At 42.0% G+C, this 17,091-nt stretch overlaps 1 protein-coding gene across 1 annotated transcript; it reads left to right on the top strand.

Moving 5' to 3' along the window:
* The first annotated feature begins 11,079 nt into the window (after nt 1–11,079).
* Nucleotides 11,080–15,024, top strand: LOC118428590 (sushi, von Willebrand factor type A, EGF and pentraxin domain-containing protein 1-like). Its single transcript, XM_035838690.1, has 6 exons — nt 11,080–11,104; nt 11,399–11,539; nt 12,998–13,228; nt 13,644–13,832; nt 13,974–14,483; nt 14,846–15,024. Exons 1-6 carry the CDS (start codon nt 11,080–11,082, stop codon nt 15,022–15,024), a joined length of 1,275 nt encoding a protein of 424 aa, XP_035694583.1.
* The last annotated feature ends 2,067 nt before the right edge of the window (nt 15,025–17,091 follow it).

Raw genomic sequence — 17,091 nt, 5'->3', positions numbered from 1 at the left:
TCGCCCCGGGGGGGCGGGATCGTCGGGGGTTCCGCCCCCGGGGGGGGGGGGGGGGGGGGGCGAGATCGCTGTACACACCTGTACAAAACCGGTTTTTCTTATTGGACCGGTCCAGAAAAACCGGACCTGAAAAAATTGGGTGGACCTGATGTTGGACCGATTAGAAAATTAATAGATTACTTTATCAGGCATTCACACATTTGGGCGCTTGCAGGTGGAAGAAAATAACAGGAGTGAAGTAGAGTAGAGTTTATGGCAATTTCTACCAAGTTTTACAGCCAATCGTACATGTGCAGTTAGTGTTGTAGGATTTTAAAACGCCAGTGTAAGTCTGATACACCACCAAACAGATTTCTTTGTAGTGAAATTGACCATTAGTATGAGTCGTACTGAATCAGGTCCAGGTTCAGGTCCGGACCTGGACCTGATCCTTTGGACCTGAACCGGACCTGGACCTGAATTTTCTGTACCGGTACCCAGCCCTAGTCACCACAGATAATCGAGTGTGGAAAATTCTTATTCTATCTTGCTCCAACCTTTTTTCAACTCAGGGCCACGTCTGCGTAAAGATTTCATTGTATCTTAGGACATAGCTATTTTTCATTGAGGCTTTGGCAATAGTTGTTACAGGCTTTCAGCATTTCAAATCAAGCAATTTTGAAGTCATTTAAAATTTGGTACATGTGAAATATTCTTACAAGGAATATATACGAACTAACGTCTGAAATGTTATTTGGATCTCCATAAGAATTGAGGTATTGTTTTGGTGTGTCTTTGTGTCTGTTCTACCGAAAATTTGTGGTCAGCATAACATACCTCTGGATGGATTGTAACGATATTTGGTATGTGGATAGGGGCTGTCAAGCCTAAGGTTAAGGTCCATTTTGGCCCCCTGGTGTGTGACCTTGGTACTGCATCAGAAATCTGATTTTTACCCTTTTCCATATTTTTTTAAACAACGTTAACGAAGAGTCACAAGCAAACCTTTTGCTTTTCAACACTACAGATATGTGTTCTGGACACAATGGGGCCAGCACCCAGCAGTGGAGCGAGTGACCACAGTCGGTTCGAACCGCACCACCATCGTCAGGACGGACATTCTCCTGCCCACAGGGATTTCAGTGGATGAAGCCACAGACAAGATATACTGGGTAGATGGAGGAAAGGGCACGGTCGAGTCCTGCAGAGTGACAGGTGAAGGCAGACAAGTGAGTAACCGTTTGTCCATAATGGTAACATGGCATGTGTATATAACTAATCATTGACTGATGCTTGTTTTTTGTCTATGTACTGTTCATGCTATGCCTACTGTGTCTAGTTATCGTAATAGTGTGATTTTACTCCATACTGTAAGATCAACGGTATTCAGAGGTACTACTGCTAAGGGGTAACTCTGAAATGTTGATTTGATAAATAAAGATTGAAAGAAGGAGCGATGTTACTTTGGTGGGTTAAAAAATTGACTGATTTTTAATCAGAGGTATCGTCCAATTACATCTTATTTTAAGACACCCTTTCCAGTAGGTGGCGATCGCGGAACGACCATATAGAGACCAAAATTGGATCACTGTAACACTTTATTTTCCTGACTATTCATTTATACCCCCTTTCCACTAGGACGGCGCTCTCGCCGCGCTCTCTCTGCGACCTAAGATTTGACATATAGCTCAACGAATTGTATCGAAAAGAAACGAATCTTGTTACACTTTGTGCGTTTTGTTGTCTTCTCAATCACACTTTTACGTTTTGTATGATATACCCAGTGTGAAAGTGAAGGTTACACATATCATATGTAGGTCGCAGTGAGAGCGCAGCGCGATCGCCGTCCTAGTGGAAAGGGGGCCTTAGTAACTGGAATATTATGCAAGATGTTCAAGTGTGACCAAAAGCACGAAACACACAAAACGTAAAAATAGTTTATGAAATTCGTTGAGCGATCTGTCAAATATTTGGTCCCTCAGCAGTCGCAGTGTGGTCGTATAACGTTTACCTCTAGTAGAATATAGGTATAAGGCCCCCTTTCCACTAGGACGGCGATCGTGCTGCGCTCTCACTACGACCTAGATAACATATGTGAAACATTCGCTTTCACACTGGGTATATCATACAAAACGTAAAAGTGTGATTGAGAAGACAACAAAACACACAAATTGTAACAAGATTCGTTTATTTTCGATACAATTCGTTGAACGATGTGTCAAATTGTAGGTCGCAGAGAGAGCGCGGTGAGAGAGCCGTCCTAGTGGAAAGGGGGTATAAGAAACCAATTCAATAGCTAGTACTTTCATTCGCTGAAGTGGGTTGAATGCAATTTTTGAGGTAATCTTTTAATCTTCCTTTCCATAAAGGTGATCTATGAGAATGTTGGGTCTCAGCCGCTTGACGTTGTAGTCTACCAGGGATGGCTGTTCTTCTCCGTGGCGGGACGGATTGTGCAGCTGAACGTCACAACCCGACAAACAGTCGCGCGCTCCATCGGCGGTACCGTGTACAGTCTTGCGGTGGGCCCAAGTGATGCTTCGGAAAAACCTTCAGGTATTTTTCAAACATCTACAGAGTAAGATTTGGTTTTTGTGAGCGACACATTAAATATTGCCGAGTTTCAAGCAAACTAATTTATCTAAAACAAGAAGGAAAACGATGGAATGAAGTACACCATGAATTGTCACGTGTACTTTCAGATATAGTGTGTCCTGATTGCGGAGGATTTTGTGTGAGACAGTTTGGCACAACGGCGACGTGCATCTGTGAAGCAGGGAAAACACTACAGGAGGAGAGCAACATCTGCATTGAAGGTTAGATACGCAATATGTACATTCCTATATGATCTCCTTTCGCCAATCTTGATCATGGCAAAATCTTCCACAGACTTACAACTTTGGCTATGACTAAACAGTCCTATTTCCATCATCATTTGCAGCTCAGGAACCGACATTCCCTGCAGTTTTTCTTGCTTAAAATACGGTGATTTTTTGTTAAGGCGAAGAAGTCCTTCTCCTAGCGGACGGCTCGAGACTCCTCTCTGCATCGTTGGATAGTTCATTCCCATTTAACGGTATGTAATACTAGTATACGTACGCTTCAATTTGTTTTAGACAACCTATAAAATGTGTGTGATATTTCTTTATTAGGAAGAGCAATGTACACATACAATTATCTAGGATTAAATATAGACGACCAATGATCTATAGAATTTTATTTCTGACCAAAGGCTATATCGTAGCTATAGACAAGGGATAGTTGAATTCTCAATGTATTTACGATATCTGCTCCATCTGACGTGTCAGTGACCATATATTTCAATACTAATGCAAATGGAATCATAAAAATATCCACAACATTTACAGATGTGCCGATAGCAGGCCTGAAGTCTCTCGTGGCTGTTGTTTACAGCCCTAAAGATGAGCACCTCTACTGGACAGACGCAGAGGCAGGGACCATCAGTAGATATAATTTCAGCAGCGGAGAATCCACTGTGCTTGTGACAGATCTGGGCACACCAGGTACGCGACTACTGTAGCTTTCACCCTGACACAAATCAATATTGTCTACTATAGACGTGTAGCTTCGAAAGGTAGCAGAAACAAGATTAAAAGGTCACTGGTTCAATATATGGCATTCCTGGCTACACGGTGCATGTGCCCTTAGGAGATGAGCTTTAAACGGCTTTGCTTGCTCCGCCCAGGTGTAAAAGTAGATACCTGACTTCGGTTCTGAAGGTAAAAGGCAGTGAAAGAAAAGCATTGGCTCCGCCCTTCAAAACCGTGCCCGAGACACTGTAGATTAACAGCCTTAAAGGTCAATTTAGGACCAACTTTACAAACAAATCTACATGCCAACAATGTGTTGCAACAAGTTACTTTGCCGATCTGTATCCACAGATGGATTAGCCATAGACTGGGTGTCGTCCAACATGTATTGGACCGATGCGGGGCGGAGACTGATAGAAGTCAGCAAGTTGGACGGATCAGACCGTAAAGCTCTCATTACAGCAGGGCTGCATGAACCGAGGGCTATCGTGGTCCAACCGTCAATAGGGTAAGGTGTGCAACAACTTAAAATAAAATGCAAAGGGGCACTGTTTATCTTGCGGATCATGATAACCGCAAAGTAGATTCTAAAAGTTAAATATGTTTTTATATAATGAGTAAAATAATCACCTAAAAGAATGACTAAAGGTGCCCTGTCACTGCACTTGCGTCACTGCGGGGTTCGTTCACTGCGTTACTGTTTTGTTATTTTACCCGATTTTTTAAAATAGTATTTTTAGATATTGCGTAATACGTAAAGGTATGACTTGGAAGACGACAAAATACACATAAAGTAAGAAAATTCTTTATCTCTGAAATTCGTTAAATATCTTTCGAACCCCGCAGTGAGGCAAACTCGACGCAAGTGCAGTGACAGGGCACCTTAACAGAATGCCAACTTTCCAATAGAATTGGATAATTCTATGCTTTGGTAAAACAAGTCAATCGAATTAAATAGCTATGTTTTATCCTATAAAAATCGACAGAACACTAAGAAAAATTTACAATTTTTCAATCAGACTGATGTTCTGGACGGACTGGGAAAAACCGTCTGTAGAACGTGCAGCCATGGACGGGACGGACCGCCGGTTCATCGTGTCCACAGACCTGGTGAGACCCAACGGTCTCGCCACTGACCTCACCAACAGCCGCATCTACTGGACAGACGCCTACCTGGACAAGATTGAGGAGGCCAACCTGGATGGGCATGAAAGGCGCATCGTGTACGGAGGCAGCAGGTGTGTGGTTTCTCATACATGTAGTCTCCAATCCAATATTACAGCGTTCAACTCGCCACGCTCTCTTTGATACTTAAAATTTGACAGATTGCTCAACTGATTGTATAGAACCTTTCTACGTTTTATGTGTTTTGTTGTTTTTAAGTCACACTTTTACATTTCATATGATATACCCAGTATGAAATCGAAAGTTACATACCTCCGTTTTAGGTCGTAGTGAGAGCAAAGCGCGATCGCCGTCTAGTGGATTGGGGACCTAGTAAACAAAACAAAAAAACTTTCTAACTCAGTTTAATATTTCATACCTCTTTGCATATGTCTCACAGTCCTCACGTTTCTGGGCTCCGTGACTTACTGTACTTGCTAAAAGCTGTTCCCTTACCCTATCTTTCTCAAATGACACAATTTATCGATGATGATCACCATGACAACCTTTCTACAGGTACGTCTGGCACCCGTTTGATATCGTGTTAGACGGAACCAGCTTGTACTGGTCCGATTGGAAGTCGAAAACAATCTCCAAAGGAATCACCAGTGGCCTCGTCCAACCGACAACGTTTGGTGGGGGAGGGTTGAAGAAACCGATGGGCATTGCCATTCGACGAGCCGGCCAACAGACAGGTTTCTTTTTTATCAATACTACACTTTTGCATGACCGTTGTGAGATGTTGCTTCATCGTCTTTTTTTATGTTATTATTCTAGATTGCTAATATAGTCATTCATTTTTTTATGTGTGAATGTATTGTTTGTGTGTGTTAATTGTACGTCAGGCCCGAGGTAAACAACAAATTAAAAAAGTATGCTTTTACATACCTTGCGGATGTTGCAGTAGTGTTTCACAAGATTCTCATATGCATACGCTTATCCTCTTTATTTCTATCTTTTATAAATTCTTTATCTAGAAAGCGGTCTGTGTACCCAGAACAATGGCGGATGTAGCAACCTCTGTCTCCCGACTCCATCCGGTAGAACCTGTGATTGTCCAACAGGAACGGCAATTTCTTCTGATGATGCAACTACCTGCGAAGGAGGTAGAGATCCTAATTACATTGATAGCACTACGATCACAAAAGCATCACAAAAGACTACGTCCAATGCCACCAATTCTTTTTGCCCACGGTTTAAGTAAATTCAATAACCGTATGACAGCTTTTGAGTGTATATCATGAAAACTTGGTTAGATAAAGTTAAAAGAATTGTCAAACCGCTGAATTAAAAGTTAGACAAAGACGGGAATAGAATTCAAGTATGATATTAGTGCATTGCTTCCTCATGTCACCCATGGCCAGTCTCTAACAGAACTGTCTTCTAGTTTCCAGGTGTCCGTCTCTGTCAGCACCTGTACACGGCAGCCTCAGTTACTGCCTGAATGTAGAGGGTCACAGCTGCAACTTCCAGTGTCAAGTAGGCTACAGTCTCGTCGGATCAGCTCGACTCACCTGCCAGCGAGACGGAAACTGGGACTTCGAAGCACCGTCCTGTGAAAGTACGTTATCCTGAGCTTGCTCTGTGTATTTTTGTTTTTGTTTGTTGGGCAAATGTTGAGGTAGGACATGTATGCCATGAAAATGCAAATCAAGTGATATTTCGTTTCTTGTAGCAGATATGAGGACGGGAAGTTGTTATTGTTCCTAGCTTGTTACACGTAAACATCAAAAACATAATCAATTGTTTTCTCTGATAGAAACACAATGCCAACCACCAGCTACCGATTCAGGACAACGAGTCACCTGTGTTGATGCTGCCCCACACTATTATGGCACAAGATGCGCCGTTTCCTGTCAGGTTGGGTATAAGTCTTCTGGAGAGGTGCAGGACATCGTCTGTGAATCAGACGGCAGTTGGTCTTCATCGAACCTTGCTTGCACAAGTATGTCTACAATGATCATTGCTAGCTTACCTGGACCATGTGAATTTTGAAATATGGTGATCTCTAGGGCTTTAAGGCGTGTCGTACCCAAATAAAGATACAACCAGCATGAATGTGCGTGCTATGATCAAACAGCTGTATCTTCAGTTTGGTATGGAGAAAAAAACATGAGATTTTGTATATCATATAACTGTGGTATGCCATGCCGTTTTGTAATGATCCAGAGGAAAATAAAATACACCTAACTTTGCCATGATTCTTCCTTCACAGTTGTGACGTGCCTGCCTCTCCCTGTCCCAAGCCGTGGGAGTGTTTCTCCCAGCACCTGCACAACATCTGCAGCCTACGGTGATGTCTGTACCTTCTCTTGTGATGAAGGCTACGTTGTGGAGGGTCGGTCCATTCTAACATGTCTAGCAACAGGAGGATGGGACGAAGACGGAGCCCTGGTAACGTGTAGAGGTGAATAATGTTGGTAATGTTTAAGATAATGCCAATATTTTTGGACATCCAAACATCACACCATTTGCGAGTCTAGAGAACAAAATGACATAGAGTAAATTCATTTTTGATATTTATATGAAGTGCCTAAATTAATGATATATTAATGAAATGAATTAATTTTTTTACCACTTCGTATCATGGTTTACAAAATTTATCTTTTGACTAATATTGAGGCTCTAATCTGATACTGTATTTCTCACTTTTCCTTCATCTTTTTTTAAGACATAGCTCCTCCAGACTTTAATAACACATGCAGAACCGAAGACTTGCACGTGACCGCCCCTTACGGGAAAACGTCAGCACCTGTCGACCTGGCTGAGCTCGGGATTACAGCCATCGACAACTCGGGGGAAGCGCCTAACGTCACCATCTCAGGGCAGATGGGGGAGTATCCTCCTGGTTCTCATACTGTCACGTTTACAGCCACGGATCGTCAGGGCAACGAGAGGCAATGTCAGATTCGTATCGTTGTAACAGGTGCGAAACATCGCTAACTTGTTTTCTGTCCTTTCAAGTTTGTTGTTGTCTTTGGACAGTCACGTGTGCTGCTGAACTGATTGTTAAAATAATGATACTTTCATGTGAAGATGTTATTCTTTCTGAAGATGGATCGTTTTCTATTAGGCCTTTTTATCAAACATAAGTTGTAATGAGTCTCATCTTACTTAACTGTGTCACAATTATTATGCGTTCTCCTCATAAATATACTCTTCCTCAATTTTCTTGTATTCCCCATCCCTCGCAGTCTTTTTATTGAGGATGTTTGAACGTGTTTTTGGCCTAGACAGTCTGTTTCGATGATATTGACGACATTGTTGATTTTCAGTGAGTAGGTGTGATTCTCCCACACCACCAGACCATGGCACCGTGGCCAAACCCACGTGCCAAACCCACCTGGGGAGTAGCTGTGACGTAGTCTGTGATCCTGGGTACATGGTGGCACGGTCAACGTCACCTAGGATAACCTGCGAGGATCAAGACGGCGTCTTATCCTGGGTGGGCAATGGCACATGCGTTGGTAAGTACAGAGTTGACAATATTTTTTTTATCTTGATGTACTGACTGCTGCATAATATTAAACACTGATGTAACCGGCAATTTGTAATAGTCGTTATGCAAAGATATTTGATTATATTCCATGCAACAATAACATTTGGCCAAATATACCATCCTTTAAACTATACCTTGTACACATCAGAGGTGACCTGCCCCCCTCTGTCCGTGGATGCGGCCGCCGGCATCTCGTACCCAGACTGTACGACGGGAGAGGACCAGCCAGTAGGCACGGTCTGTGCGCTCGCCTGCGACAGCGAGTATCACATCGCCGCCCCGGGATCTGCACACAGCATGACATGCCTGCCGTCTGGAGCGTGGGATCGGAACTTTTCCTGTATCGGTAAGACGTTGTTTATTAAACCACAACTTTCCCTAATGGAACACAGCATTATATGGATTTTTTGTATAACTGATTAATTAGTATCGCTATATGTTGTGTGCCTCCTCTTTTCCTGAAAGAAGTTTTTGAACGCGAGGTCTGTATTCGTCTTAATAATCGTCTTAAACAGTTAGATACAGCATACTTATGCTTCCTTTGTAACCGACCTGTCCAGGGCTAGCATCGCCAATATGCCTCCCCTTTTCCTGAAAAAAGTCTTTGAACACACAGTCTGTATTCGTCGTAAATAATAGTCGTCTTAAATATCTTAGTTTATGCTGCCTTTTGTAGGACCGACCTGTCCAGGGCTCGCACCGCCAATGTACGGACACGTCATTCCGGCTTCCTGCACCAACACTAGCAGGTTCAGGGAAGTTTGTGAGTTTGAGTGCGAGGAGGGTTATCGTCTGAACGTGTCCTCCAGAACCGCGTGCACGGCTGATGGTGCCTGGCTGCCCGATGTGACCCCCGGCTGCTTCGGTGAGTGGATTTGTTTCTTTCTCATTAAAATGTACTGTGCTTTTCTAAGTATCATAATCTTTTACCCAACCAACTAATCTGAATACTAGTACTAGTGATGCTTTATGAACGGGTCTATACAATTGGAATATAATTGAAGTGGGTGTATGGGTTGATAAAAGGTGATTGTAACCCTGTTATTTTAATCTTTTTACAAATTTAGTAAATGTCAACAAATAAATAGCATGAAAATCCATCCAGGCATTCCCGAGTTCTCGCAGTCACGCACACATGCACAAACACATGCTCGCGCGCGCGCACGCACACGAACGCCACTACCGACAACATAACCTTCTTGGCCTTCTAATTATACCAAGTAGTGTCCCATTCAATCCGTATTATATTTGACCTTAACATGTTGTTTCCATGTAAGTCGTTTTATCCCGATGATAAGATTAACTCTCGCCACCTGTCAGATGTTCGTTCGTTCGTTCGTCCCATTAATCAGCCGAAGGGGCAGCACAACATGTTATGCTGACTCAACGGGCTTTTAGTCCCCTGGTGGCGCCTATCTCCTCTCCGATCCTGTCAGATGTATCATATCTTATTTGTCCATTGCTGCTAATAAGATTTATTCCTGCCACCTGTCAGATGTGACTGCGCCCACGTTTGGAGAGACGTGCCCAGAGGAGACCATACGCGTTCTCCAGGACCCCTGCAGTGGTCAGGCTACTGTCACATGGACACCACCCACCTTCCGGGACAACAGTGGATCTGTGACAGTGGAAGAACCTGCGACCTCGTCACCAGCTACCTTCGCCGTTGGTACACACGAGCTCCGTTACGAGGCAACAGACCCTTCGGGCAACACGGAGGAGTGTGTCGTTACTGTCGACGTTCAAGGTCAGAAGAAATCTATTCTTTAAATCACGAACCACTTTAACCATGTTAACATTACATTCATACAAGGGTTACTGCAAAGGTGGACTAATGATGATGATGATTGGTTGTCATGAACTTGTTACGATGTATTTTTGATAGCCCTATTATCCCCACCTACTGTTTGTGACAATAAAACTTACCTTCAAATGCATGTACATATATTTCCTATCAGGAGTATCCTGTGTGACGCCAAGCAGTCCTCCCAATGGAGTTTTGCTGCGCCTCAGCTGCAGTAACCACTTGGGCTCAGTAGCAGAGTACCAGTGCTATGAAGGGTATAGCCTGGTCGGATCGTCTGTGAGAGAATGTCAGGCAGATGGACAGTGGAGTGGTGAACAGACACTTTGTGAAGGTATGATCATCAATCATCTCTGCCATGCTATATAAAAATCAACCTCCCTAACTATCTGAGTGCTTACAAACAATAAGAAATGTGTGAAAGAACGTTCGTAAAAGTCAGAGACTTAATGTATGACATGAAGACCGGTAGTTTGAAAAAGGATGGTATGCATTTTTTCCAGCAAACACCTGCCCACCTTTGCGACTGCCAGACCATGGTGAGTTCCAACCATCAGCGTGTACAGAAGGTGACGTGTTCTTCAACACACAGTGCAGCCTGATGTGTGACTGGGCTTTCGAACTTCGTGGGGCTGGGGATTCGTCGACATTGTGTCGCTCGGATGGGACGTGGTCTCTTGACATGACAAACGTTACATGTGAAGGTGTGTAAACCTTTCCTATCCAAACAGCATAACCGATTTAAACATCATATACTAATTCAGCAGCCAATAAATGTTAGGTGGGTAGTAATCCTTGATAATGGATTACCATTTCTGTTTGACTTGGCCACTGACGGAAGGTACAAAAGATAGCTAAGAGATTTTTTAGACAGTAGATTATTATTATCATTATACAGAAACATCTTTGAACATTTAAGAAACATAAGAGTTCTGTCGTTTTTAAGCACGAAAGAACTAAGTTTTTTTTTCTTGTGTGTTTCTGTAAAAGAAATACCTCCTCCTGGCTTCGGCTCCACTTGCCCAGCAGATATGACTTCTCCAACTGATGATGAAAAACCTACCGCTCATGTGACATGGGATATGCCGGAAGCTAAAGATGGGCATGGTGAGAACACTTTGTCATATCATATTTGGCAAATAAAACACAGCCATCAACCAATAGTTCATCGATATGTAATGCGTCAGAAAGCTTTGAAATTCTTTAATTTATAACATTGGCAAGCTAATGAAAGCATCAAACTTTAAAGTGATAAATGTATTTAGCAGTTGCACCAGCCTTTACATTGAGGCGAAAATGATACATTTTACTATTTGCACATAAAAGGCACTTAATTGTTAAGAGGTATAAAGGGTATAATTGCATTGTGTAAATCAAAATTGAACGTTTATTTGTTTGAAGGAACTACATTGATTGTGGATGTTACCCCTGCCGGCACTGTTCCGCCGCTGGACCTAACGCCGGGTGTCCACGTTATACGCTACACCGCTATAGACTACCTTGGCAGGACAGCTGAGTGCAGCTTCACTGTGACTGTTGAAGGTATCTACACATATAAAAAGCTCGAGAGTCATGGATATGATTAAAAAACGATGTTGTCATCCAACAAGGATACATGAGACACCTAAATGCAACATGGGCTCATCTCTTGACCCCCATGTGCGACAATTTGTCTATAGATGTAATTGACATCAGAACAATGCACTTATTAGACTAGACCTGATTATCTATCACATTTTTTAGCACTGAAAAGTATTTAAAATAAATGTCGTGATGAACAGACGCATCCGTTCGTATCATAATTAGTCTGCTTCGCAGTTATAGTTTATATTTATCTCTCCTTGCATATTTCTGTGACAATTACATAATTGTTCGCGTAGATCTTAGCCTTTGTTGTTATTACCTTACTTTTGTTTACACTGTTCCCTTGGTTACCTCGAGTATACGTAGGGTGGTGGTATTTTCTCACAACGGGGAACCGGACGCCCTTCTTGCGTAACCCTGGCGTACTGGTTTTCCTACCTATTTCTACTTCTGCGCAGTTTGGCCTCTCTGTTTGGCCTGTGTATCCGGAAAAGTCAACAAAGCATTAAACTTTTCCCCGGTAGGCCAAACTGCGTCTCCGTGTGTCTCTTGTGTAAGCAGCTAATTGTGGAAACATGTCTACGGGTCATTTTTGTTAATTGGCCTGACTACAAGCTCCGCCCCTCCCCTGGGTGCCAGGCGAGCGCATGGTACAGGCCTGGCGTCGCCCACGCTCATTCCCGCTCAGGACGAGACCGCGGGCAGCACTCTTCGGTAGTCCGCTCTGTCGTTCTCTGTTGTGATAAAGCATTTAGGTTTTAATGTCTCATTAGAATCCTGGATCTCTCTTTGGAGAATAAATGTGATAAGGGGGTTGCTATCACATTAATTCTCCAAAAGAAGAATCCTGGTCCTCTCTATGGAGAATTAATGTGATAAGGGGGTTGCTATCACATTAATTCTCCAGAAGAAGAATCCTGGTCCTCTCTATGGAGAATTAATGTGATAAGGGGGTTGCTATCACATTAATTCTCCAGAAGAAGAATCCTGGTCCTCTCTATGGAGAATTAATGTGATAAGGGGGTTGCTATCACATTAATTCTCCAGAAGAAGAATCCTGGATCTCTCTTTGGAGAATTAATGTGATAAGGGGGTTGCTATCACATTAATTCTCCAGTAGCAGAATCCTGGTTCTCTCTTTGGAGAATTAATGTGATAAGGGGGTTGCTATCACATTAATTCTCCAGAAGAAGAATTAAAATCCTTGTTAGCGACAAAAATGAGACAAACTTTGTACTTATCACTATCACATATTTTGTACTTATCAAGCTTTTCATGAGAAATACTTTTTTGAGCTAAAAGAATGAGATAAATAGCTAACTCTATTAGACTACTGATTTCAACATTGCTACCAGTTACAACAAAACCAGCAAAATCAAAGAATCTATCAATCCTTCCTACTTCACACCTTTTCAGACACCGAGGCGCCCGTTGCAGCATACTGCCCACCATCAGCAACCATCTACGACGCAGACGGGACGCTGACGTACAGCAGACCCAGCTGGCAGGATAACGTAGCTGTGGTGTCCGAGACGTGTGATCCCGAACCCTACACCAACCATGCCTTTGGTTACAAACAAGTGACGTGTAAAGCAAACGATGCTGCAGGGAATGAAGGAGAGTGTGCGTTTACAATCAACATTCAAGGTACCGTTTATGTTCGTCGCATTAGAATTTCTCCTTAAACGCTTGTTTGATAAAATGTCTACCTCCAACGAAAACTATCTGGTTGTATGCCTGTGGCTATGTTGGTGTTAGCAGTGAAGAGCATAAGAAAATTAATAGAGTGCGTGTTTGGTATTTTGATGGGTAATCAAAGCTAGTAATTTAATGAAGTCCACTTATCACCACCGCTGTCTGTACAACACAGACTGTAAGCTACTAGTGTCGTGCCATGTCCGAGCAGTGGAAACTTCACATTCTAATGCAGAATGATTATATAATTTGAATTGGACAGTTGCCGATAGCACATGTACGTTAACTGACAATCCGCGGTTGCAATTAGAGGTATAGACCAGCTTGTACTAACAATTGTTTCTCAATGTTGTTGCTTTTGTACCAGGAAATCCATGCCTTCCCCTTGAACCTCCTGACCTAGGATCCGTGTCCTGCGATAACTTCCTGTCAGGCACCACGTGCTCGCTGTTTTGTCAGGATGGGTATTCGTTCGCCACGCCACCAAATGATGTCTACATTTGCCTAAATGGAGGAATCTGGGCTCCACCACCGCCTAGAAATATGAGATGTTCCAGTAAGTGCACACTTTATTCAGGTGCTGTTGACCACCTGTTATACTTCTCTTAAACCATTCTAAAACCATAAGCAAACTTGATATCAACAGCAATGCACTATTGCTTATGAACAAAACATCATCTTTCTTTTCCTGTTTCAGGCGTGTCTCACAGGAGAGAAATTCGAACACACGGGCAGCTGACGTTTTATCACTTCAGTGGAGATTGTGAATCGATGGACACCCAAAACGAAATTAAGCAACAATTCGTGGTCAACTTGATGAATTCAGTTGTTGGGGCGAGTGTTTGCTCTTCTGGCTCCTGTACCATCGATAACGTCAACGTCATCTGCGGTCAAGAGAGGCGCAAACGACAGTTGGAAGATGAGGGTGAAAGATTCGCACGAGGCATATTTGACAGTGGCTTCAATGTTGAATTTACCATCATTGTGAGCTTGAACCAAACAAATGCCACACAAGATGACTTTGATCCCATTTCCACGCTGACCGAAAGCATGCACACATTATCAAATTTTGTTCAGGACATGGTAGAGTCGGGTAACTTCACCCTCCGTGTTTGGTGGGACGTTCTACAGGCGGATTCCCTACAGGTGGGACCCGCGGAGACAACCTGCGAGGATGGCTACGTCAGACGGGGGAACAACACTTGCGGTATGTTGTGCCCTTTTATAACGTTTTAATATAATACTGATATACTGTATCATACCACATAGGCAGCTTATCAATTTGGAAACCTCAAATGCATGTCCTATCATTTGGCAACTTATAGTTTTATGGATTATAGAACAACTATTTTAAAGACCCCGACGAAACAGACATAAACATGGTGTGAAGAGTGAATGAATTGACTGTATTGCTCGACAATCGTACATTGTACAATGTATGGCAACAGCTGTTATATACTAACGTATAATAGCAGGATGGCAGCACGCAGATTTTCTCCATTTTTGCCTTTATTATCAAATCTCATCATCTCATCGATTTATGCATAAAATTTGTTTATAATGCTACAGTTGCCTGCCCTGTGGGATCGCTGTTCAACACCACTTCAAAGCAATGCCAGGAGTGTGAAGAAGGGACCTACCAGGACAGGGAGGCCCAGATGGAATGCCTCCCGTGCCCTAACAAGCAGACAACCTTTGGGACAGGCGCACACAACGTCGCAATGTGTCTGGGTACGTTGAATGAATGAATGAATGAATAACGGTTTATTAAAACGTGATACTTCACAACCAGAAGCTGAATTACGCATACGATACAATACAAGCATAGGAAAACAACATATAACAACTTATCATAAACTTTAAAACATCGATTTGAAAGTACGTTTACAATCATAGTCAGGTGGAATTAACTTAACTTTGAGACAACCGTTTTATTGCATTCTTATTCCTGTTTTGTTTCAGCTTCTGGATCTAAAATGCATTTCTTAATACCTGACACCTGAAATCAATAAAAGTGCCTCTTTGACTAGGCAAAGCACTTGACTGTTCACGAATGGCTGTATTTGTCCAGATGAGGATCCTGAAGACGACGACGTCACCATTGAGGTACTGGGGACACTCTGCGCTTTGTTCGCCATCATTGTGACAATTTTGTACTGCATTCCAACAAGGTAACGCATAATGTGCTTCAAAAAGATAATGAATTTATTAGCTTTCGTATAAAGCCCCATCAAATGTAAAATGATATTTAGCATAATCATCTAGGTTTAAACATATTTTGTTTAACACCATTTGAGGTGCATGCATAACTGCACACAATGCCCAAATAACAGTTATAGATACTCATCATATTCTCGGTGACATTCTTTGCTCTTTAAAGATGTTTTGTTCCCCTTGCATTTTTCTTTACAATTTTAATTTGATTACATGGATGACATCCGCGCGAGGATCAATTTTCATAATCAGTTTCCAACAAAAGTGTCCGACCAGACTATAATAGGTACAAGGCAGTTGTACGATGAGCATATATATGCCTCATATTGAAAAAAATATATATCGGAAAAGAGATAATTATATCATGTTAAATTCATTTTTAATTCCAAAAAAATGACTTAAAAGCAAAAGAAAAAGAATCTATTGTTCTGTATACCATCTGTGTTTAGTCCTTTGTTTAACCTTCGTGACCACTTAGACTCTCAAAATGTAGACAACGTTTTGCCAAACTCCTTTTTTTTTATTAACGCTCGCATCAGTCTTAGGCTCACTGAGAATGTCATCCATATAATCAGATTGACATGTCTAAATTATTTACTGAACGCAACATTGAACAAATGTGTCTCTTTTCCAGGAGCCAGCAGAACAAAGTGGTCAATAAAAGTTCAGACGACTTTGCAGATTTCCTTAAGCTGCGAAAACTATCGGATCAGCTTGTAGCTGGGCCATTGCCAGTTGTTGATTGTTGAAATTATATGACATCGTGTAGAGGAACTCTATACGGACAAGCAGATGTAAAATCGCTTGTAAAGAAAAAACAAACAAACATAAAGTTATATGTTTAAATTTGAATTTACTATTTTCTTGATATTCATTGCTTAGTGGTTCATTTCCCATTGTCGAATACAAAGAAGTCTATTGCGCTGAAACTTACTACGAGGCATAACTGTATGCAGCCGAATCCTAAGCATATTAGGCATGTGTCGCTGCACTGTATATAGTTTTACTTTACAGACTTTTGTTTGTAACCCTCAGTTAAGATATGCACATGTATGGACTGTGGTGTTTGCAGTGGTGTTTTAGGTACTCTGATGAACGTTCAGGACTTTGAATTTGTTTATGTGAATTAATACAGCAAATAAAAAAAAACCTCTTTGTGGTTTGATGTTATGCATTACAATTTTTGACTGTCTCAAATATCCATAGATGTATACCAAGCTTAAATACCGTTCAGTTGGCGTGAGTATTACTATTGTTGTGGTTACAGTTATACAATTGGATCTGGCATGTTCCACCTTCAGAATGTAGACACTGAGAAACAAGAAAAACAGACAAACAAACAAAAGAAATATTCGAATGAAAGTTCATCTTTGACGGTAATGTTTTAAACACTTTTTTCCGTGAATGTAAAGTGCTTCCAAAAAGCCGCTTTCTGACGGTTCGAATTCCTCATCGTCTCACTAGTAATGCATGTTAACAGTGTGTTGCTACTAGTATTTTTGTAAAACAAGAGCCAATCATCGACGACATTAACATAACCTCATGGCCAGACTCATACTTCCACTTGCATTCTAAATGCCATCAGGCATAAAATGCGTGTC

Source organism: Branchiostoma floridae, chromosome 13 (genome assembly GCF_000003815.2).
Source record: "Branchiostoma floridae strain S238N-H82 chromosome 13, Bfl_VNyyK, whole genome shotgun sequence".
Taxonomy (NCBI): domain Eukaryota; kingdom Metazoa; phylum Chordata; class Leptocardii; order Amphioxiformes; family Branchiostomatidae; genus Branchiostoma; species Branchiostoma floridae.
The sequence above is the reverse complement of the archived record's forward strand: the minus strand, read 5'-3'. Positions and strand labels throughout refer to the sequence as shown.

What these genes read in the sequence shown, in the direction of transcription:
- LOC118428590 (XM_035838690.1), top strand. Translation starts at nt 11,080, where the DNA reads ATGCCGGAAGCTAAAGATGGGCATG. An exon ending in TAGAAATATGAGATGTTCCA is followed by an intron (nt 13,833 to 13,973) that starts GTAAGTGCACAC and finishes TTCCTGTTTCAG; the next exon opens with GCGTGTCTCACAGGAGAGAA. An exon ending in ACGGGGGAACAACACTTGCG is followed by an intron (nt 14,484 to 14,845) that starts GTATGTTGTGCC and finishes ATAATGCTACAG; the next exon opens with TTGCCTGCCCTGTGGGATCG.